The following is a 22470-nucleotide window of genomic DNA, read 5'->3' as shown; positions in this document are numbered from 1 at the left end:
GAGGTTATTTCATTTTAACAAGCTGGAGTGAAGCTAACAGACATAATGATCGAAGAATGATTCAACCAGCTATAATTGTGACATTGATTCAGGCCCAAGATTAAACTTTGTTGATCCCTTCATTGCTAAGTGTAAGCATTAAAACATTCAGAAGGCATGTGTCATCGCTGATGGAGCCTCAGCAATGTGTTTGCCTGAGCCCCAGGAAGTTTGCACATATCTCTGTGTGTGAGCAGTGTGGATTTTTCTTCCAGGTGCTCCAGTTTCCCCTCTCATTTGAATGATGCTGTTGGAAATGGTCTCTGGAAGGAGCTGATGAGAAGTTGTGGAGAACAAAATAAGACGAGCATTGGCTTGGTATGAGGGTGTAAATTGCTGGATCTGTCAAACTTCAGGTCCACAAAGTGGCGGATTTCCCGATCTTGGAAGAAGTTCTGGCTGTGCCAGATAACTAGTCACCTGGTATTTTAGTGTTGTGCTCAGAAGATTGTGTGAATGGATTAAAAACAGCACCTGTCTGTTTAACAATAGGTTTAAATGTCAAGCACGCCGTGGAAGTTGCTAAAATTCAAGCACTCCCGTGCTCGACCAAATGGGTTCAATGCTGAGCTTGTGGTCTATGAAGCAGCAGTCAGCAATCCTGCCCTTGGAAAGTCTGACAGCGCTGGCTCAGGGCCCGCAACTCCGCCTCTGGGTCTGATGCCTCATTCCAAATCCACTGGCGAGAAGGACGAATCGGAGTCCTGATCGTGCTCGATTCGCGGTGAGAGACACCGAGTCCGAGTCCAAGCCAAGTTAAGGGGGGCGGAAGGGTGGAGACCAGACTGAAGAGGGTGGCACGGCCCCGACCCGATGGAAGGCAGCCCAGCTGTCAGCGGGCGGGGGCGTGGTCAGGCGGAGGGTGACGTTGCCCAGGTTACACTTCCGGCCGGCTCGGGGGTGGGAGTGAAGGAGCGCGTCTGCTCGGAATGCTGCAGATCGGGAGGACGGGGGCCATCGTGGCGGGAGTCTTCGGAGCCGCATTCATCGGTTACTGCATTTATTTTGACAGGAAAAGAAGAAAAGCCCCCGATTTCAAAGTGAAACTACGCGAAAGTAAGTGCTTTCGGTCTCCGCCCACATCCTCGTTGTTCGCGTCGACCATTGGATGGTTGGACCTCATGGTGGCGGCTGAAGCGGGCGGGAAGGGAATTCGATTGCTCACTCTTCATCTTGGGCTAAATTGCAGGAAAGATGTCGAAAAAGCAAAAAGTGGACACTCTGGGGAGGTCAAGGTGCACCCGTGAAAGCAGAGACCGAGGTACTGTTTCCATGACTCAGTACTTTCACAAATTCACCTTCAACCCAACACCATCTGCTTTAGGTCACTCGTGTTGGGAAATTCGAAAAATAGGCTGTGTTCAAATTAATGTTCCAAGTGAATTCACGGCCAAGGCAGCAAGTTGGTGCAGACTGCAGAAGATTCACCTGAATGTGTACAAATTCGAGGTGGTGTGGGAGCTGCAAGCTTCAGTTTAAATGGCTTCGGATAAGTTGGGAATGCAGTCAACTAACAAAAAAATAGAAATTGAGATAATTAAGGGGCACAGGATCACCTTAGCATCAAGAGGTGAGTACTGATGCTGTGGGAAATGGAGTAGCTACAGAAAGGTATGTTGCTGAGCATTTGAGGCACAAACTCGAACGAAATACTGCCTCTCTAGTTTGAGGTCAGGAAACGATGGGAATTTGCAAGTTTTCAAAGCTGTATTTGCATAACAGACCTTGGAATAGTGAGTCTGCTGTCAATGTGGCCTGCCCTGGCAGAGCCAACAGAGTGTAATTAGAATCTCAGTACTTGGGATGAAGTGGATACTGATGCTGTTTTGCATATTCTGGAATAAATAAAGTTCAGTCGACTACTTTTCCTAGAAAAACAATTTCAATAAGAAAACTACATATTCCAGAAGACAACTAATCTGTAAATTCCCTTTTTGGATTTGTCTTTCAGAATTTATACATTTCAAATTAATGGTGTTGCCCTTTTTTGTAAGGGATTTTGGGGAAAAAAAAATGGTGTCCTTAATTACAAAAGCTTAGTTTGAAGTACTTTCAGCGGAATATCACATCCTAACATCTTACCAACGTATTTTTATTCTGCTAAATGCATTCATTCTCATAAATTTCCTGTTTGTTCTTATTTCTTGACTAAAAGGCAGCAACCCCATGTTCAATGGGGTTGCAAAATCTGACAGTGAATGTTGAGGCAATTTGTATTAGCAGCTTTTTGCATTAAAGGTACAGTATTGAATCTAATCATCCATAAAAGATTTCCATAAATGGATATTTCTGCAGAACCTTTAATGTAGGAAATCATCCCATAGCGTTTCCTTGTGAAATCAGACAAAGCTAAAGGTGATAATGATAGAGGGAATGCCACATTCTAGTTTAGAACCTAAGACTGAGCCAACTGAATGGATGACCACTGAACTGAAAGGGAATGCATAACACACCACAATCATGCATGGCAATATTTTGGATGATTGTGCTTTCGTTTCAAAGGTAGGATGAAGTCTTGGAAAGTTTTGTAAATGTGCAAAAGTTGAAACTGAAGTTTGATTAGAGTGAACAAACTGCTATGGATGTGAGTACTTGGTGTAGGTTAGCATTATAGGCAGCAGAGGATGAAAATGGAAAGTCAGGTGGAAGAAGTTTGTTTTGAGGTTATCGAAACATGGATGAGATTTTCAGCAGTTGAGTGGAGGCAGATGTGGAGACTGAGATGAAGCAGGTAAACTCTAAAGATGACCATGAGATTGCTCACACTGGACTTCAGCCTGAAATATGTTGTGAAAACAGGCAATTTCGAAAGTGAATTTAGGCATAAATCCCTCAAACATATTGGTTAATTTTTATCGTGTATTGATTGATTGTAAAATAATATTCCCTGCCAGTTCCACAATTTTAAAAAAAAGTGATTCTACATTCCAATGCTGTGTTTTCATTAATCTACATTGGATCGGGCACAGTCTTCCTGCAGAAACCATTATTTTGTACCTAGTGCAACCCCCAAATAAATATATTCCCTATAATGTCCCAAAAATATTAGCAAATTTTTAAAACATTTAAAACAGAAGTAATTTCAGATAAACTACTTCTGTTTAGTGTGTTGGTACTTAAAAAAGTGATTCTACATTCCAATGCTGTGTTTTCATTAATCTACATTGGATTGGGCACAGTCTTCCTGCAGAAACCATTATTTTGTACCTAGTGCAATCCCCAAATAAATATATTCCCTATAATGTCCCAAAAATATCAGCAAATTTTTAAAACATCTAAAACAGAAGTAATTTCAGATAAACTACTGTTTAGTGTGTTGGTACTTAAAAGCAGTGATCTGTTGTGATTTCCAAAAGTAAACCAAGGCTGCACTCAATTAGAACAAGCCGATTAGATGAGTGGTCCGGAAAACTGATCACAGTATTTACATAAACAATAATTGGTTCAATGTATTCATATATATAATTATGGATATTCAAAAACATTGAGAAGAAGCATGGATCCAACCTCATTTCTGTTTAAACCTGCAGAGAGTGACAGCTGAATGCATGTGGTTCAGAACTTTTTTTAAAAAAAAAAGTTGGTCCATTAAATATAGGAGGGGGACCATTCAGCCCATTGAATCTGCTCTACCATTCCATCATGAGCTGATCATTCCTTCCAGTCAACCTCACCTTCTCCCCATAACCTTTGTTACCCTGATTATTCAGATAATTGTCAGTCTCTGCCTTAAATACACCATACAATTGGCCATAACTTCTTACTGTGCTCACACTGGCGTGTGGCAGAGGGATTACTTTTTTCCCCCAAAAAATAGACTTTATTCAAAATAAATTATTTAAAAAGAAAACTGTTCAATGTCTTTTCTCACCTATCATGTCAATCATATTTCTATACACTCCTGTTAATGTACAATGTTACATTTGTTCTCTAATTACACCATAACTGCTCCCATGGTGCCTTGTCGCTCTCCCACCCCCCCCCCCCCTCCCCACCACCGGGTTGTTTGAGGGACATGCCCATGTCTCAGCCCCTCAATTGGTAATGGGAGGATTCTTGACTAGGGACCTTCCCCACAGGATCTTCGCGTTGGCTGCACCAAGCCTCTACTCCAGCAGCATTCCCTTACCAATATCTCCATGTGCTGAAAGACCAACCAGTTTCAGGCAGACGAGTGTATATTTCACCATGTTGATGGTCTTTCAGCAGTTCTGTTTGACTGACTCTGTGTATGTCCCAGGACCAGCCCGTAAATCAGAGTTCTCTTTCACGCTGCTGCAAGCAATAAACTGTGACAAGGACCCTTGCATCCTTCTCCACATAATCTTTGCAAATCTGCACTTGGCAAAGAGGTGGGTGACTGTCTCCACTCCATTCCACCACAGTATGCACAAAAACAATCAATCCAGAGGTTCTGCTTTTCAGCTTCCTTCCTAACTTAGGACCTCATCCCTTTTCCTATCCATGTCATTGGTACCAACGTGAAATATTGACATTTGGCTGCTCACCCTCCACTTGAAAATGCTGCGGACTTGATCTAAGACATGCCTGGTACTTGGGAGGCCACATTACCATCCAGGAGTCTTGATTTTGTTCATAAAACCTCTGTTCTCCTAATTATTGAATTACCAATCACTGTAGCTCTCCTCCACAACCTGTGTGTAACCCTCTCTCCATGCAAATGCTGCTTTTTAACTTTTCTCCCCTACCTGCATGTAACTCTCCTTGCGATTCCATTGGTGCTATAAAAGAATACTGGCTAACTCTATATTTAGAATCTGCTTTACTATCCACATATCTTCCAATTCACTTGTGGTCACTTTTTTTATCATTGCACTTTCTGTCACACCTCTTCCTGTACCTATACTTGCTCTCCATTTTTAGTTACTCTTCTATGTATCACATTGATATGATATGTTTTTTTAGAGTTGCATAGATGCAAGTTTTTGGTATATTTGAGATGCATGCTCAAATATGTCGAACTATAATTCTAGTAAAATCTGGAGACAACCTAAACCACTACCACTTCAGTAGCATCATACAGTATTTAGTTATTTGTTGTTTTTATTCAGAACATTTTAAGCACAAATCCTACCTGAGGCCTTGAGTAGATATTCTTGATTGAGATTTTTATGTAATACTGAGGGAATGCTACATTATTAGAAGCTCCCTCATATATGTGTTACATGTTGAAGTCATTTCAAAGTACTTGATTGAAATTATTTAAAAATCAAAATGGATGGTCAGGGAAATAGTAGTGTGGTTGTGTGAATGACAGATGCACTGCAGCGTTGGCTACTGGCCCCATTTCCCTGTCAATGATTGGTCCCATGCAAGTCTGGGTCAAATATCACGAGAGAAGAATTTTAACTCCAAAGATTTATTCAGATTTAAAAATCATTAATCAGAGAAATGGTGCCTTGCCAGTTTTTCCTTTGTGTTTTTTGTCTGCTTCTCTTTCCCACCTATGTATAAGATTGAATTTTTTAGGATCACAATTTATTGTCTTGAACATGTCAATTCACTGCTTTGAGGCAGCCTGACAGGTGCAAAATTGTAATAAATTACATTAAAAGGAAATAAATAAATTAGTGCAAAAAAAAAGTGGTGTCCACAATTCATTGTCCATTCAGAAATCTGATGGCAGAGAGAAAGAAGCTGTTTTTGTACACAGATAAGTTTTCACCTTCAAGTACGGGAACCTCCTTCCCAATGGTAGCAGTGAGAAAAGGGTATTGCCTGGGTGGTGAGAGTCCTAGCGGAAAAAGGTTGCTTTCTTGACACTGTCGCTTGTAGTTGTCTTTGAAGGTAAGACTGGTGCCCATAGAGGGGATTACTTACAATTTCCTTCCCTCCCCCCCCCCAAAAACTTTGAAAATCAAATAACTGCAATAATAGCACATTGTCTGCAAATAGGTTTATTTTCTGTTCAGCTTGGCCCCTTAATGTTTGGGTCCCTTCTAAAATATTCTGCTAATAATTCAATAGATAATACAAACAGCCTTGGAGTCAGTGAACAACTCTGTCTGCTAGACCTAAGTAAGGGGAATGTCGACAAAATTTGGCCATTTGTTATGATCCTTGCTTGTGGTTTAGAATATAGTGTTTTCACCCAATTAATATGACCATTCCAATCTATCAAAGGCTTTTTCTGCATCCAGATTTACTGCTACACTGGGATCTTCTCTGGATTGTGCCAAATGTATTATATTCAATAATCTTATCAAGTTGTCAGGAGAATTTTTTTTATATGAAACTTGCTTGGTCTGGATTTATTTTGAGAGCTATTGGCCCAATCTCTCAGCCAGTGCTTTGGCTATTATCTTGTAGTCTGTATTTAACAGTGAGACACAGATTTTAATGGATCTTTATTCTTCTTGGGTAGCATCACAATTATTGCTGTTGAAAAGGTTTCCGGGAGAGTCTTTGTGTCCGCCATTTGATTGACCACACCCATCATGAGTGGCATCAACAAATCTTTAAACTTTTTGTAAAACTCAGGTGGGAAACCATCCTCCCCTGGAGACTTATTAGCTTGTAACAATCCCAAAGTTTTTTCAATGTTATCCCAAGATTTGGGAGTGGGGCGGGGGAGGAAGGGGGAAACATCTTAAGTCATCTGGTCCTCTTGCCTCAATCTCAGCAGTTCAATTCCATTCAGAAAATCATCTACTTTTGTTTGATCCTGTGGTTATTCTGATTTATATAATTCTGCATAGAATTGTTTAAAAGTACTAATTATTAATTTGGATTGTGAGATATATCTGACTCCAGTTGAAGTGTGTTGATAGTCTTTGAGGTTTCCTCTGCCTTTCGCTGCCAAGACAAAACTTTGTGCTCTCTTTCCCCCCAATTCATAATATTTTTGTTTCAATCTCATTGTCTTTTTAAATTTTGAATGTTTTTATTGTATTTAAACTTTTATTTATTAAAAATTGGTATTTATCCTCTGAGCCAGATTTTTTATATTCCTTCTCTAGTGCTGTAATTTCTTTTTCCTGATTATTAATTTCTGCCATATGTTTTTTTCTGGTTATTTTTAGTGTATGATATTTATCTGCCCCCTCAGGTAGCCTTTTAGTTTGTTCTATATCAGGAAACTGTTGTTAGTAGATGGGGAGATGGTTTCACAAAATACGTTAATTTGTTCCCTTATAAATGTACACAGGTCTTCTCTTTTCAACAGCATAGAATTGAGTCACCACCTATACATTGGTGCCTGTTTTTCCAGCATTATTATCATCAATGCTAAAGGTGAATAGTCCAAAAATAATCTGACTAAATACTCCGATTCAACCATTCTGCATTCCAACTGTGTCAACATTGGGAAATAGTCAGTTCTGGTGAAAGAATCATGGGGTTTTGAGTAAAAGGAGTAGTCTCTAGCTTAGGGGTGTAACCATCTCCAGGCATCTATTCGGTTTAGATCCTTCATATATGCTAGTGTGGCTTTTGATGCTTTAGTTTTTGTCACTGTCTGTGTGGATTCATCCAATATAGGATCCAAACAAAAATTGAAATCTCTCCCAATTAAAACATTGTTTTGTCCTCCACCTTTTTTAAGAAAGACCTTTTGTATAAATAGCTTATTGTCTGTGTTTGGTGCATGAAGGTTGATAAGTGACCAGGCCTCTGAGTAGATCTTACAGTGTGCTATTATATATTGTCCATTCGGATCCGCTACTACCTCCTTCACCACTACTGGAACATTTTTATTTATTATATGAAGATAATATTACTTGTCCCACCCAATCACTTTTTAGTTTGGTATGTTCATACTTTGTGAGATGTATTTTCTGTATTAATGTCTGTTCAATCCATTTATATAAATACTCATGAGTTTTAATGTCTTTTTCATTGATATCTATGTTTGTGCTTATCTCTCTCTGGAAGCCCACATATGTTCTTCTATAGCCGTGTGCTTGCCTCAATTCAAGTATTTCTTTCCTTCACATTGACGGTGCTGCTGGAAACACAAAGAAAAAAAAACGGGGGAAAAAAACAACAAATACCCTCTTTATATATACTAAATTTTCTACCTTTTATTTTAGCGCCAATAACTAACTCCTTGGCGACATTGTTCCCCTTTAAGCCAGGTTCACCTTCCACTCTCATTGAAGATTTTACCCTTCAATTCTCTTTCCCACTCCTCATTGTATATAAATCGATTGCCCTCGTCTCCTCCTATTGTTGTTAAATCCCTTATGTATTATATTGCTTTGCTATCCCTCTTTGGACTATACAAAAACTGTCAAGAAAAAGGATATCTCATTATTTTCCTTATCCCTTATGCCCTTTGTCCCTTAGTCCATTTTCCTTGTTTTTCCATCTCCCCATTGGGTCTTCATTTTCTGTACCAGCACCATTGCCTTTCAGGAATCTTTTAAATATTTTCTTTGTCCCCTCCTGGTATGTTGATTCATAATATCGCTGGATGCAACAGGGCATATCCAATTTTTTTTGTACATAGGATTCTTTGAATGATGAATTATTTCCTCTCCTTGACCAATGCTGCACTTAAAGTCAGGGAAAAAGGTGATCCTCGTCCCTTCTAACAATGGCCCATCGAGCTCCCTGGCTACGTGGAGTATTATCTCCCTGCCTTGGTATTTGTGCAGTATTATCAGTACCAGGGGTGGGTGTTGGTTTGCCCTGGTCAGGGACTGGAGGTTCGGTGGGACCTCTCAATTACAATGGGCTCATTACACCCATTTATTCCCAGCATCTTCAGGATCCATTTCATGAACTCACCGATTGCTGTCCCTTCCCTTACCTCCACAATCCTTACATTGTTGCTTATTATAATTTTCTAACGAATCCAGTTTCTCCAACAGTCTCTCTCTTTCAACTATCCAGGCATCTGTATTGTTTTCAATTTTCTCCAGCCTGCCCTCCCTTTTGTCTTCGGTGGCTGCCATGTGGTTGGTTAGAGTAGCAAGTGTAGTTTTCATTTTACCCACTGCTTTCATTATCTTTGGACCTTTGTCTTGGGTCTTGCTTTTTTATTAGCCAGCAATTGTACGATCCCCATCATATCGCCAATTGTCGGCACTGGTCTGCCCTGGGCTCTTCCTGCATCTCATCTCTCCTGTGCGGAGGCTCCAATAGTGTTTATCTCCGCTTGTTGGTCTTGTCTGTTTCCAAGAGGGATGCTCTGTTCTTCTTGTCAATGTTGTAGTAATTTTCAGTCAATTTGCAGGATTGAATCGAGGAGCTCTTGTGGGGTCTGACCATTCAGCTCGTCCGCATCACATGACCATCAAGGATGCACACTTAACCCACTACCCTAGTCATTCTACACCCATGATTACGTGGCTAGATACAATTCAATTGCTAACCATAAATTGGCCGATGACACCATGGTTGTCGGCAGAATCACAGACGACGATGATGAAACGTACAGAAGGGGGATAGATCAGGTTGTTCAACACAACAACAACCTTGCATCAACATTAACAAAACTAAGGAGATGATTGTGGACTTCAGGAGGAAATCACAAGAGCATGAACCAGTTCTCGAGGAGTCAGCAGAGGTCAAGAACTTCAAATTTCTGAATGTCAACATCTCCCCTGGAGCCTTCATGTCAATGTAATCACAAAAAAGGCTAACCAGCCAGGAGATGTCACCAAAGACCCTCAAAAACTTCGATAGATGTACCATGGTGAGCATTCTGCCTGCATCACTGTCTGGTACAGAGGTACCAATGCTTAGGACAAGAAAAAAAAATTTAAAGGGGTTGTTAACTTGACCTGCGACATCATTGACACCCACCAGACTTCACTCCATTGAGGACATCTACAAGAAGTGTAGTCTTAAGAGAGCAACCTCTATCCTCAAAGTCCCTCAGCACCCAGGCCATGTCCTCCTCATTCTGCTACCATTGGGGAAAAAAGTACAGGAGCCTGAAGATGAGCACTCAGCATCACAAGGACAGCTTCTCCTCTGCCATCAGATTCCTGAATGAACAATGAACCACAGACACAGCCTTACTTTGACTTTTTCTTGCACTGTTTTTATTTTTGTAAATGTTTACAGTGATGCTGTTGCAAAACACCTAATTTCTTCATGACAATTAATTCCGATTCTACTGTATTCAGCACTCCTGATGTAGTATTGACACTGGTGAGTATTGACGCTCTGGTACTCTTTCAGGTAATGAGTTCTCTCAATTGCAGTTCCCCTTCCTCCTTTATGTCCCCTTTCCCATCCATTCTTATCTCCCCCCTGCTCTTTGGTTTCCCCCACCAAACCCATCTCTCTGCTGGATTCTTTTGCTTTCTTTTCCCCTTCCCCCCCATTCATTCAATTTGGTCTCCCTTTATACCACCATTCTCACCTTCTCTATTTATATGCACTCACCCTAATCTGTCCTATATGACTCAACGTCCACCACTTGACCCATTGGTTTTTCTTGCTTCTCTCTCACTTTGTCTGGCATCTGCCAATCCTCTCTATCTCTGTTTTAACCTTTACATGATTCACCAATCTGATATGAGGCTCTTCCCTGTCCCACCCTGTCCTCTGGCTTCAGTGCGACATTTTTTTGATAAATAGTTTTGGCTCAAACATTGACCACTTTTTTTTCTCCCACTGATGGTGCTTGACCTGCTGAGTTCCTGCAAGAGAGGAGTGTTTGGCTTCCGATTTTAGCAGCTGTAGTCTCCTGTTTGCCTCTTGAAATTATTTACATTTTTTTCCCCATAATGGAAAATGTTACCTCTGATTTTAAAAATAGATTTTAGTTCAACTTTAATGCAATTATCTAAAGTTTTGTGTGATTTATAGTTACAGTTTAGTATTTAAGAACTATATTGCATGTTAGAACAATAATAAATTACTACAGTACGTTTCCCTGGTATCCGAAACACTTAGGACCAGACGTTTTTTCATTTTTTGGGGTTTTTCCGATATAGGAACAATGGCTTTAAGTAGCATGAGCAGAATACTTGCATCAGTGGTTAAACAACACTAAAAAAACAATGGCAGTCTTTTTGAGCATTAAATGTATGAAATAATGTACACAAGCGATCTGTTGTTATCTGAATGGCGTCAACAGAGTGTCAAGTTGGGTGATAATTTTTTTTCCAATTTGTGATGTGTCAGCACTGCAAAATTCAGTTTTTGGATCTTTTCAGTATTCAGAACTTCAGATACAGAGAAACGTACTGTAATTACCGGTATAAATTCAGGATCATGCAAGGGTACTAAAACGAAGGTGATTTTGACATTTTTTTTCACTTGGCTGCACATTCAATAAATGTTTAGTAAGCGCTTTCAATTCTGATAAAGTGAACTAAAATTTTGCAGACTGCAACTCTGAGTCCCACATGCAAGGACAAAGTATACATATTAATCTCTGTACCACAATTCAATACTTGGCTTCTGGCTAAACTCCTACTTTGTTAAAATAATATTTGAAATTAAAGTTCTTTGTACCATTGCTAAGGCAGAGTTGTTTCCAATTATGCCAAACATGATTGCTTGGATGAAAAATACACTATTTAGAAGATACTGTGCATTATGTTGCTGAATTTGGAATATTTGTTCAGAGTAGGAAATTAGAGGACAAAGCAGCCGAGACAAGCACCCAGCGCCACAGGGACAGCTTCTTCCCCACTGCCATCAGATTCCTGAATAATCAATGAATCAAAGACACTGCCTTACTTTTCGTGCACTACAAATTTAATTTTTTTAATATTTATGTTGCGAGATGGTTTATAATATGAATGTTTTCACTCCGATGCTGCTGCAACCACCGAATTTCGTGACTCGTTCATGACAGTAAATTCTGATTTATTCCTTGGCCAGATCTTTGGAATGATCTTAAAATGAAAATTATTTAAAATCTTTTGACTTGGTGAAGATTAAATATGAACTTGCTTGATAATCTTCAAAGTGCATAAATGACTCTGATGCTTTAACTGATCATTGCAATTGTGATCATTTAATCTGGTGAACAATTTATTTTTGAGATTCTATTAAATATAATTAATATAACTTGCATTGTTATTTTACCAATGGCTGAGTGTACCTGTACATTGATCTACTTCCAAATTCCAAAAAAAATTGTTTCATATTATATTGTTCACATTTATGATTTTAAATAGCTGTACGGACTCTTAAAAAATTACAGGAAGAAGAAAACAGCGACAACAGGATAAAGCAAATGATAGCATTGGCAAGGTAATTTATCCTTGTGTACTGTCTCGTGGAATTATACAGAAATCCTTGAGTGTTGTGATACCCAGTTTCTGCTTAGTTACCTGATTGCACTTGAGGATAGTCAGGGCCTTTTTATTTAGTTTTGTTTTTTGGGGATACACAAGGTTTATGGTCATGTAATATAAAACAGCAATCTTCAATAATACAGTACATTGTTGAGGGCATGCTTTGGCTGAAGCGTGGAGAGACAATTCTTTAATGACATTTAACATCATGCATTGTTACATGGAGGATGATGATTAAGAACAATCTTTAAACTGGTTGATTTTTTGATATTAGATTCTGAAAGAGCAAGTATTTCTTCAAACTATTAGAAAGGTTGAAGATGTTGTCTTTAGTCCCCATTAAACACTATTCCAAAGCCACCAGTTCCTTTTTTTTTCCCCTGATGTTTATAATTATATCACATTTCTCAACTTGGATATCAAGTTTGAACCTAGATGTGCTTTATAAAATGTTTCCTTGCTGTAACTAAGAGCAGTGACTTCTTCAATTTCTGTCTCGACTCACAGCTGCAGAAATCCTCATCCAATCCTTTCTTTTTGCCTTTAAATACAAGTATTCTAAAGCATCTTATCCCTTGAGTTACTTCAAGTTAAAGTTCCATGCTCTAACTTGCATCAGGCTCTGTTCACATATTGCTTGCAACATTTCAATTTTAAATTCCTATTACTGTTTCATTTCCCTCTGCCTTTCTCCAAGATAAATGTGCTTCTTCAAATTTGGCTTTAATCATCCCTTAAATTAATTGCTTTTAACTGCTTACATGCCAAGCAATGGAATTTACTTCCAAATTATCTCTACAACTTTATTCAACTTAGATGGGGCATCTATCGTCATCCTCAATCTTTCCCATTGATCCTTCAAAAATTTGCTATTAAAAGTTCTGTGTACAAAAAATGTTCATTGTAGGTTAAATGCAAACCACAAGATTGTTCAAACTTTATATTTAGATCTGAATATTTAAAAAAAAACCATGCAAATACCAATTGAGGTTCAATGTAACCATATCGCATTCTTCAGGTTTTAATTTAAGAGATACATGTTTCTCAATTTCATGTAATTTCAGTTACCTGATTTAAAAGACGTTGAAGCTGTGCAGAAGTTTTTTCTTGAAGAGGTCCAGTTAGGAGAAGAATTATTGGCAAGAGGTAAACCTGGGCTGTTATTGTTCATTATCTACTTCTTTAACAACCACACCAAATTTTGTATGGATGCTCTTCATCTTATCTGGATGAATGCAGATGCAATAACACTCAGCAACATCAAACCTACTTGTTTAGCACCCATCATCTAAAATTTCTTTCACCATGGCTGTAAAAACAGAAGTTGCTTGAACAAAAAGTCAAGAAAAATGTGAAAAGAGGAACACAGTTAACATTTTAGGTCAGACCCTTTATCAGATGTTAACTCTCTCTTTTCAGAGACGCTGTGTGATTTGCTGAGTTGCCAACATATTCTGTTTTTTTTAATATATATCAGATACCAGTGCTGTGTTTAAATCATTCACTGTTAATTTGATCTGAATGAAGTAAACTAGAAAGGAATGGGGCTTTAGTTGGTTATGGTAGAGTGCAAAATAACATTAAAATATGACTATATATATAAAAATACAGTAGTTTGTGCCATAATTAAGAAAAACAGGCAAAGTTAGCCATTTGTGGCTATAAATTGAGGTTAAAGATGGTATTAGATTAAATCAAAAGGCATATGACATTGCCAAACAAAAATAAATGATTGAGAAAGAATTCAACAAAGGAGGACGAAGGCATTGAAATGAAAGGGTGGGGGGGTAGGGAAATACCAAGACATATTGTAAAAGTTTGCATAGATCTCAAAAAGGAAAATGATTAGCAAAATTTAATGTTTGTCTCTTGCAGGTTGCTTTGGTGATAGTTGATGTATCAGTTGTCATCTTCCAAACTTTAATAGATTTTATAACAGAAAATAGCAGTGTAATTCCACTATTTAGAGGAAGGGGAAAAAAACAGGGAAATAGATTTGTCTGTTATCGATAGCAGGAAAATGTTGAAATCTGTCGTTTAGGATATTTTTAAAGAGTTAACAAATGGAGCTCTTAAAAAATGTGAAAGGTTTTTATGGATTAGATTTCAGCATTTTTCCTATTACTGAGAGGTTAACTGCAGGCAAATACACCACCTCTTGTTTACCGATTTATTGAATCATGTAGACAAAGGGGAGCTAAGATTTCCTCACTCCTTGTTTAGCCATCAATTTGAATCCAGGAACTGGTAGATTAGGATTCTTTGCTTCTGAAATCGATGAGATTAGATAAGATAGGATGTACCATATCTCTGATGTGGTTGACTATTTTTTAAAAATGCAATTTATTCCTGAAGAAAGAATTGTTGAAAATCCAACCTAGCCTCTTCAGAAATAGAATGATCAAAGCCAAAATATTATTGTGTTAAAAGATTAGTTTTGTAACAAATGACTGAACTATCCTGATCTTTATTCACTTTATGGGAATATTTTAATAAATGAGCACATTTATTCCCATTCTTCAATTCACAATTTGACTGGATTTGAAACATTCATCCTCTTTCTGGACCATAGCCTTAATTATGACACCATTGTTTTTCTTTACAGGTGACTCTGAGAAAGGAGTTGATCATTTAAGTAATGCAGTGTCGGTATGTGGTCAGCCCCAGCAACTATTGCAGGTTCTCCAGCAAACGCTACCCCACCAAGTGTTCCAAATGCTTATCCAAAGATTGCCGGCTGTAAGACAGGTATGACAATATCCACTTCTTTTTCCACACTTATTCAGTTATTTCCTTCAGTTTCTTGCATTTCCTGATTGTGAAATGACATGAGTCAACATACATTTTAATGTTGCTATTATTTGCCAATGAAATTATCACTGATGTATGTTGACTGTTTTGAATTGCATCATTGTTTTGAAAGCACTAATGTTATGGCCCATTCAGTTGGATGTATCATTATTAAAACCTATCATTACAAATGCAAAACATCCTTTAATTATTCAAATGCTTGAATAAAAATATCTGATTTCTAATTTTTTTGTTCTTACCTTTTAGCGTTTCCTTGCTGGTTTGAATGCACAGAATTTGGTAGATGACGATGTTGAATAAAATGTTTACACTTTCTTCAGCTCCAACAAAGTTTATTCCATCATTGTGAACTCTAACTTCAGTGATTTAATGTTGAATCAATCTTAACAAAGTAATTCAAAACTGTACCGCTCACTTTCAGAATAAAACAGAAGCCTTGGTCCATCAGTGTATTGAATTCGTTTCCATCTATCTTCACTTGATTTTTAACAATTTAAGTTTCTGGATACAAAAAAAGTGATCATTCTTGAACTCATTTACATGGCTTGAACTCCATTTATGCCCTAACCTCTCAAATAGTCCTTTGTTATGTACGAGGTTGGCTAATTAGTCCAGCTTTTGCTGCTAATGCTTCATTTTGTTGAATATGATATTCTTGAAAACGCATAGATATTCTTTGGGTCATCTTCAAATATTTCTGAAGACAGTGCTCAGAACAAGTTACCTGCATTTAAAAAGAAAATCAAAAACTCATCCCAAAAATAAAGATTTCATCTTCTATTTAGCTTTCAGTAGCAATATTTACAAAGTAAATTTAAAAGAAAGACTGGATCACATCAAATGTGTAACTTTCAAATCAAAACCAAGCAAGTATACTTTTTTTAAACAAATACATAAAAGTGCTGGAGAAACTCAGCAGGTCCTGCAGAGTCCCTAGAATACAAATATATGTAACCAAAGTTTCGGGCCAGAGCCCTTTGTCAAGTTATGAACCTGCTGAATTTCTCCAGCACTTCTGCGTATTTACTACAATCACAGCGTCTGCAGACTTGCGTGTTTCACAGGTATACAACTTTTGTGGTTGAATACAAATGACAGAGTAAACCCAATACAGTATATACCTCTTCAGTTTTCACATCCCTGGTTGTGAAATCCTTTACACAGTCCATAAAACAGTGTTCTGTAAGTTTGTTGTATGTGCCCAGAAACTCTTTAAACTGCACATGGAAGGAATGAAAATATTGTATTAAATCCCATATTGGCTTAATTATGTCAATTAACTTTCAGTGCAAGACAAACGTTAAATGTAAAATACCTGCTTTATCTGGTCTGTTTCCGATATTTGCGCTGCCATCACAACTCTGTTTTTAGGCCTTGGGAAAGACTATTGTATCTGAAAACAAAACAATTCATGCACACTAAAATTGGAAAAAGTTCTTAAATCTGTGTAAAGTCTTGGAGAACTGCATTGTCTAATCATGGTTTTTAAATGATAGACGCCAGAGAAGGTGCAAAGAAAATTCAAAAGATCCTAAAATAGAGGTTGTATCTTGTGAAAATGTAATCAGATTTAATCAATTTCTTTGAAGTAGAAGGCCATGGAATGATGGAATCTTTCAGATTCTTTCTTTCAAAAACTCCCTTCATACTTGTTTCAGAATCTTTGCTTATTCAATTTCTCCTCTCAGGTTTAATGCCAAAAGGTGAACATCAGATGCTTTATTTTTCTAATTATACCAGCAAAACAAGTCAATAGGGCTAACTGGAGTTCAGGAATATTCTCAAGCTAAAGTTGAAGTACCAGTAAAGACACAGTGCCATACAAAATGTTCAAACCAAGCAAACAATTGAAAACCTCATCTGTGGAGAAAGAAGTATAACTAATCAAGGAATCATTCTAACCCAGAATTTTGGAATATTATAGACAGACCTCATTACAAAATGGAATAGAACATGAGGAAAGGAAGGAGGGTGGGGGGGGGGGGGGGGGGGAAACAGAGGGAGACAAATTGAATGGTCAAATTGCAGAAAATGAAGGAAAGCTGAGAAAATTGATTGGCAATCTTTTAGGAAAGGGAAGAAAGCTGTAATGCCTGAGACTTGCATTTTTTAAAAATAAGAAAACCCTTTGCACTTGACAATACTGGGTGTTTTAAAGAGATTCCCACTTCTAGCAGCAACCTGCTCCTTCCAGCTCTCCCATAACCATCAACATACCCATTCCAACTTGTTAGAAACAATGGATGAACAGTGAGAGAAGTTACTTGGAACCTTTGGAACAATATCAATAGCCAAAGGCAAATCTGAATGAGAGAAAAAGATGGAGAATTAAAATGACAAATGACAGTTGTAAAGGCAATTATTCTTTCGCAAGAATAGTTCTTAAATAAATCTGCTTCAGCTCGTTTTGTACTCTGATCAGATTAACAATCCAGATCATAAACCAGGGCTACCAAGGTAAAATATTGTAATTACACACAGATATTTTCAGTCATGTGTATCAGTTCAAATAATAATTTATTAGCAACCTCATATCATGCTGCAACCAAATAAACTAAAACAGGGCCACGTTGACCCAGTAACTCCATCAATGGTAGCAAACTAGTTGCAATGCTCTCGAGATTTCTACATTTGCTCACCACAGTCAGAAATTAAGATAATACCCGACTTCATGCTTTGCTCCTGGGCTCACCATAAGACAACTTCATTAAAACAAGGTCACTAATATTCACTGAAAAGTTAAGTGAAGGTATTTTTTAACATTTTTATTTCAATATTAAATATACAATTTAATAATTTTTTTATTATTATAATTAAATTGGCTTGGTCATTGAAGAGAGGAAGGCAGTGGTAAAGTGATATTTTTCTGACTGGAGGTTTGTGATCAGTGGTGCCCTGCAAGGATCAGTGTTAGGACCACTTGTTTATAATACATTTAAGATTTGGTTAAAATTTCAGTCATTTTGTTTGTAGGTGACACAAATATTGTTTTGGATAGCAAAGAAGGTTGTCAAAGAATACACCAGGATATTAATCAGCTGGAAATTTGGATGGAGAAATGGCAAACAAGTATTTTGTGTTGCATTTTGGAAGGTTAAATACAAGAGGAAAAAATACTGTAAAAGGCAGGAGCACTGACACATAGCTGCAGAATTTCTGAAAGTGGACAAAATGGGATAGGGTTATAAAGAAAACATAGGGAAAGCTTGACCTCATCAATTGGTACACTATGAAAATTGAGAGGAAATCACTTTGTAGCCGTGTAAAACTTTGGTATGACCACATTTCAAGCACTTGAGTGCAATTCTGGTCACTATTAAAGGAAGAAAGTGGAGGCTTTGAAGAGGGTGCAAAAAAGGTTGACTAGGATGTTGCTTCAGTGATTGGAGACAGAGTAGTTGTAAAGGTCACATTTTTCAGACTGGACAACCGTGTCTCATTGTTTGGTATTAGAACCATTGCTTTTTGTCATACACATTAATGATTTGGACAAGGGTGTTTGTGGCAATGTGAGCAAGTTTGCTGATGACCTGAAAGCATGTGCTGTGTTAGGCAGAGAAGAAAGTTTACAACAGGAATTGGATCAGTTGGGGAACTGGGCTGAGGAATATCAGATGGAGTTCAAATCAAAGTGTAATGCACTGCATTTGGGTAAAATGGAAGCAGGGCAGGGCTTTCTCTGTTAACGGCAGTATCCTAAAATGTGTAATGGAACAGAAGAACCAAAGCATGCAGGTACATTGCTCCTTAAGGATGGTAGCACAGGTAGTGAAAGTGAAAAGAGCATTTGGGAGGCTTGTCTTCATTGGATGGGTCATTGGAACATTATGTTGAAGTTATACAAGTGTGATGGATTATATTTTATATTATGTATAGATATGTTTTTGAAGGAGATAGATTGTGGGGGGGTAGTGTAGATCACAAACAAACATTTCACAAAACATCTCATTTAAAATGTAAGAGCTTTGCTGAAAGTGAGTCATGAAGGCATTGAGGACCTTTGCAAAGACAATAAAACAAGGAGACTGCTGAAAAATTTAAAAAGCAGGTGTAAATGGATTCTTGTTTTGAAAGCAATAGATGAATGGGCTCAGAAGTTTAGGTCCGGTGCTCTAATCTGTCTGGATGCAGTTTGCTGTTCTAAGAAGGTCATGTGGTTTTGCAGAGAGAGAGAGAGAGAGAGAGAGAGAGGAGACAAATAGGGTTTCTCTGTGTGTGAGAGAGAGAGAGAGAGAGAGAGAGAAAACTGGTTTCTGCAGTCATGGCAAGTTGGCAGCTTGTTGAAACCTTATTTTGAAGGTGGGTTGTGAGTTCTGAGTCCAGCCTGTTGAAAATCCTTGTGGTCCATACAAGAGGAAATGACTGGCTAGTGTTTCACCTGAAATAAGGGAAACAAAAACTCTGTGGTGAACTGCAGAAGAAGAGGTTATCATTTGGAAAACTCTGATGGGGCAAGTATCTTCAGCAAGACACTGAAGTGGTTGATCAGAGGGAATCAGTTTGTCTGTCCAACAAGCAACAAATCTATCTCTGCAATGAACCTTCCTGAGCACCAGAGCTTGGTGAAAATTCATAAATGTTAAATTCTGTGCAAAGTATAAGAATTGCCTGATGCTGGTGAACTTGGAGGAATGAGAAGAAAGATTAGACTGTGAATCAAGGAGCTTTTCTGAACTTCTATACATTATATACACATGCACTTAGAATTAGAAGGGAATTAATAGTAACAAGTTAAATTTTGATCCATGTTTAAAGAAAATTAAAAATGACTTTTGTTTAAATAACCATTTGTCTTGGTGAATTTCTACTGCTGCTGAGTTTTGGGGTCCTCTGGGCCAATAACACAAGGCTTAGGTGATGCCACACTTCGACATTCTGTGCAGCTTCAGTCACCTAGCTCTCGGAAGAATATTATAAAGTTGGAAGGGGTACAGAAGAGGTCAAAGTTGTTGCCAGAATTCAAAAAGTTATCATAAGACTGGAAAAACCAGGCCAGTTTTCCTTTGAGCTTTGGAATTGAAAGGAGATATTATTGAAGTCTATGAAATCATGAGGGATATAAATAAGGTGAATAGTAACAATGTCTTTCCTGGAGTAGGAGAAACTAAGATGAGAAGGTTAACTATAAGGTGAGGGGATAATTTAGAAGGGAGGCAACAGGACATTTCTTCACTTAGAATACTGGGCATATTGGCATGAGCTGCCAGACAAAGGGGCAGAGGCTGGTACATTGGCTTCCTTTTAAGAAATAATTACATGGATGGGAGGAGCTTGAAGGGATACAGGCTTCATACAAGTAAGAAAAGGTTCCATTATTGTCATGTAATACTATATTTAGAATGCAACATAAAATTCTTTTAACTTTTTCTACCGTATAGGACTAAAGCTGGACAGTACTTTGGCATGGACAAGCGCCCAGCTTGCTATAGTGTAGAAAAGTGCTGGAGAAACTCAGATCATGTAGCAGCCACGTGAAGTAAAAGGCCATCGATATTTTGGGCCTGTTTCTGTGCTTTATGACTCTATACATGTCCAAATTAAAAAGGAATAAAATATAACTAATGAGCATAACCTTTTTACCCTCACGGTCATGCCAGGAGGCTTCAAGATGGGTCAGAAAGAATGATCTTACAAGTCATATTGTTCAACAACTCTTCTCCCCCCCCCCCCAACCCTTTCCTCCTCTTTTCCCCCTCCAGTGGTGAGGGATGATTGAGCATCCAACAATTGCTTTTGGGTCTAATCTCTCTTCTATCTGATTACTACTCCAATCAGTTTTAATGCAAATTAAATGTGTGTCTGGGCACACTTGGAAGTTGAATTTCAAGATGCTGTTGATTTATTCACCAAAGCACACAAAAGAATGATAAGACACTGATTCCCACAAGATAAAGGTCCACTAACGATTTGCCTTGCTCACTGCACCAATGCCCTCCAACAATAACAAGATTATGGAAAATGTGACCCAATTCTCATATTCTGGGAGTAATTGCCTGGTGGAAATGGGCATCACCATTGGCCCAGTCTCTGATCAAGGTGAAGGATAACTGAAGATCAAGACCTCAGATTTGACCCGAAGTTCAGGGTTCACAGTGCAGCAGTGGCCCATGCCCTCCTGCACAATGGTATCTCATGGTACTTGAAAGATACTACTAATAGTGACTGTAAGATCTACCTCCTTGACCAGCACCCCCAATAGGTGTACTAAATAGGACAATTTATGTTTGCAAACTCAATACCAGATCACCAAAGTTGGCACTCTGTTGAAAATTCTAATCTATTCAAAGCATCCTGTAAGTTTATGACCCATGACCATTCAAAGTGGAGAAGGGTTGAGAACCTACAGAATGCAGAAATCTTGCACAAGATGCATCAAGAATGCATCCCAACTACCCGATGAGCCCAGCTCTTGCCTCATTTGTATTGGAGGATGTCAGTTTACACACTGGTCTCATTGGCCACTTTAAAAAACCACAAACCCTGACTGGAAGCAAGAATTTAGACGAGGTCAATGTTTTAAATCAATAATCAAAGACTTATAAACTACATCTCAAGACGGATAACTATTACATTTCTTTTAGGAGGGTGGGGGGAAGAATTAATTGACGTGACGAGAGTGGAATCAAAGAAAAAGTTAAAGCAATGTTAGAATTGGCATCTATTTAAAAATGAAATCATCATGGACGTTTGAAATTATAATTTTTCAACTGCAGAGCCAAGTTGGATGGAAAGTGAATAAAGCGAAAAACAACTTGTTTGGAAGAAATATTTGCAAATGTTGCAATTTCTTCGTCTGGGGGAGGTGGAGTAAAATAGAAATGCACGTGCAGTAGCAGGAGGGCTGGTCGCTCATGCGGAGCCCGGTTTCCTGCACGACACCTTTTCACGGCAGAGCCGAAGCACGTGAAGCCAAAGCAAGCGCTTGCCCCGCGAACAACCGGCGGCGTCGATGAAACCACAACGGGACCGATGAGCATCGGGCCACGCCTCCGAGCCTGCACTGGAGCGGCCCGCGTTCTCCGCGCTGCCGCCTCCGAACCTGCACTGGAGCGGCCCGCGTTCTCCCCGCTGCCGCCTCCGAACCTGCACTGGAGCGGCCCGCGTTAACCGCGCTGGCGCCTCCGAGCCTACACTGGAGCGGCCCGCGTTCTCCCCGCTGCCAGAACCCTGACTTACCGAAGGCCCGTTCCCGCCGCCCAACCTGATCATCCGCTCGTGCGTTCACCCCACCGATCACTGCCATTAACCTTGTGAAGCTCCTTGGAAACCTCCGCTTTGGTTTAACATTTCAAAAAGTGAATCGCCGGTGGATGGCTGACAGTCACCTTCCGGTTGGCGAGCCGCTGACGTCAGACGCAGACCCGCGCGATGGAACCCGGATGGAGCGCCAGCC

At 38.8% G+C, this 22470-nt stretch overlaps 3 protein-coding genes across 9 annotated transcripts in view; 2 read left to right on the top strand and 1 right to left on the bottom strand.

Moving 5' to 3' along the window:
* The first annotated feature begins 909 nt into the window (after window positions 1–909).
* Window positions 910–15524, top strand: LOC138753650 (mitochondrial import receptor subunit TOM20 homolog). 2 transcript variants are annotated; one of them, XM_069916888.1, is made up of 6 exons: window positions 910–1095; window positions 1229–1300; window positions 12173–12222; window positions 13331–13412; window positions 14872–15014; window positions 15324–15524. In XM_069916888.1, exons 1-6 carry the CDS (start codon window positions 969–971, stop codon window positions 15375–15377), a joined length of 528 nt encoding a protein of 175 aa, XP_069772989.1. In that variant the 5' UTR covers window positions 910–968; the 3' UTR covers window positions 15378–15524. The 2 variants fall into 2 exon arrangements, with proteins under 2 accessions (XP_069772989.1, XP_069772990.1); XM_069916889.1 differs by lacking the exon at window positions 1229–1300 and having other exon boundaries at window positions 911–1095.
* timm9 (translocase of inner mitochondrial membrane 9 homolog) lies at window positions 12318–22439 on the bottom strand. 3 transcript variants are annotated; one of them, XR_011351330.1, is made up of 5 exons: window positions 22254–22437; window positions 16393–16470; window positions 16199–16294; window positions 15317–15801; window positions 12318–13491 (listed from the first exon to the last, which is right to left on the bottom strand). XR_011351330.1 is itself a non-coding variant. In XM_069916890.1 (5 exons), exons 3-5 carry the CDS (start codon window positions 16429–16431, stop codon window positions 15664–15666), a joined length of 273 nt encoding a protein of 90 aa, XP_069772991.1. In that variant the 5' UTR covers window positions 16432–16470; window positions 17295–17380; window positions 22254–22439; the 3' UTR covers window positions 15389–15663. The 3 variants fall into 3 exon arrangements, 2 of the variants coding, with proteins under 2 accessions (XP_069772991.1, XP_069772992.1); XM_069916890.1 differs by lacking the exon at window positions 12318–13491 and adding an exon at window positions 17295–17380 and having other exon boundaries at window positions 15389–15801; window positions 22254–22439; XM_069916891.1 differs by lacking the exon at window positions 12318–13491 and having other exon boundaries at window positions 15389–15801; window positions 22325–22439.
* The window catches only part of kiaa0586 (KIAA0586 ortholog), a 427045-nt gene continuing 426517 nt past the window's right edge, over window positions 21943–22470 (top strand). Inside the window, exon 1 of one of the 4 annotated variants that reach the window (XM_069916886.1) lies at window positions 21943–22470. This exon is cut by the window's right edge and continues 578 nt beyond it. The gene's annotated coding sequence lies outside the window, so the exon portion shown is untranslated. The other 3 variants (XM_069916884.1, XM_069916883.1, XM_069916885.1) reach the window with 3 other exon arrangements.

This window comes from Narcine bancroftii, chromosome 2 (assembly GCF_036971445.1).
Source record: "Narcine bancroftii isolate sNarBan1 chromosome 2, sNarBan1.hap1, whole genome shotgun sequence".
Classification (NCBI taxonomy): Eukaryota; Metazoa; Chordata; class Chondrichthyes; order Torpediniformes; family Narcinidae; genus Narcine; species Narcine bancroftii.
Note: the sequence above shows the minus strand (reverse complement) of the source record. Positions and strands in the feature narration are given on the sequence as shown.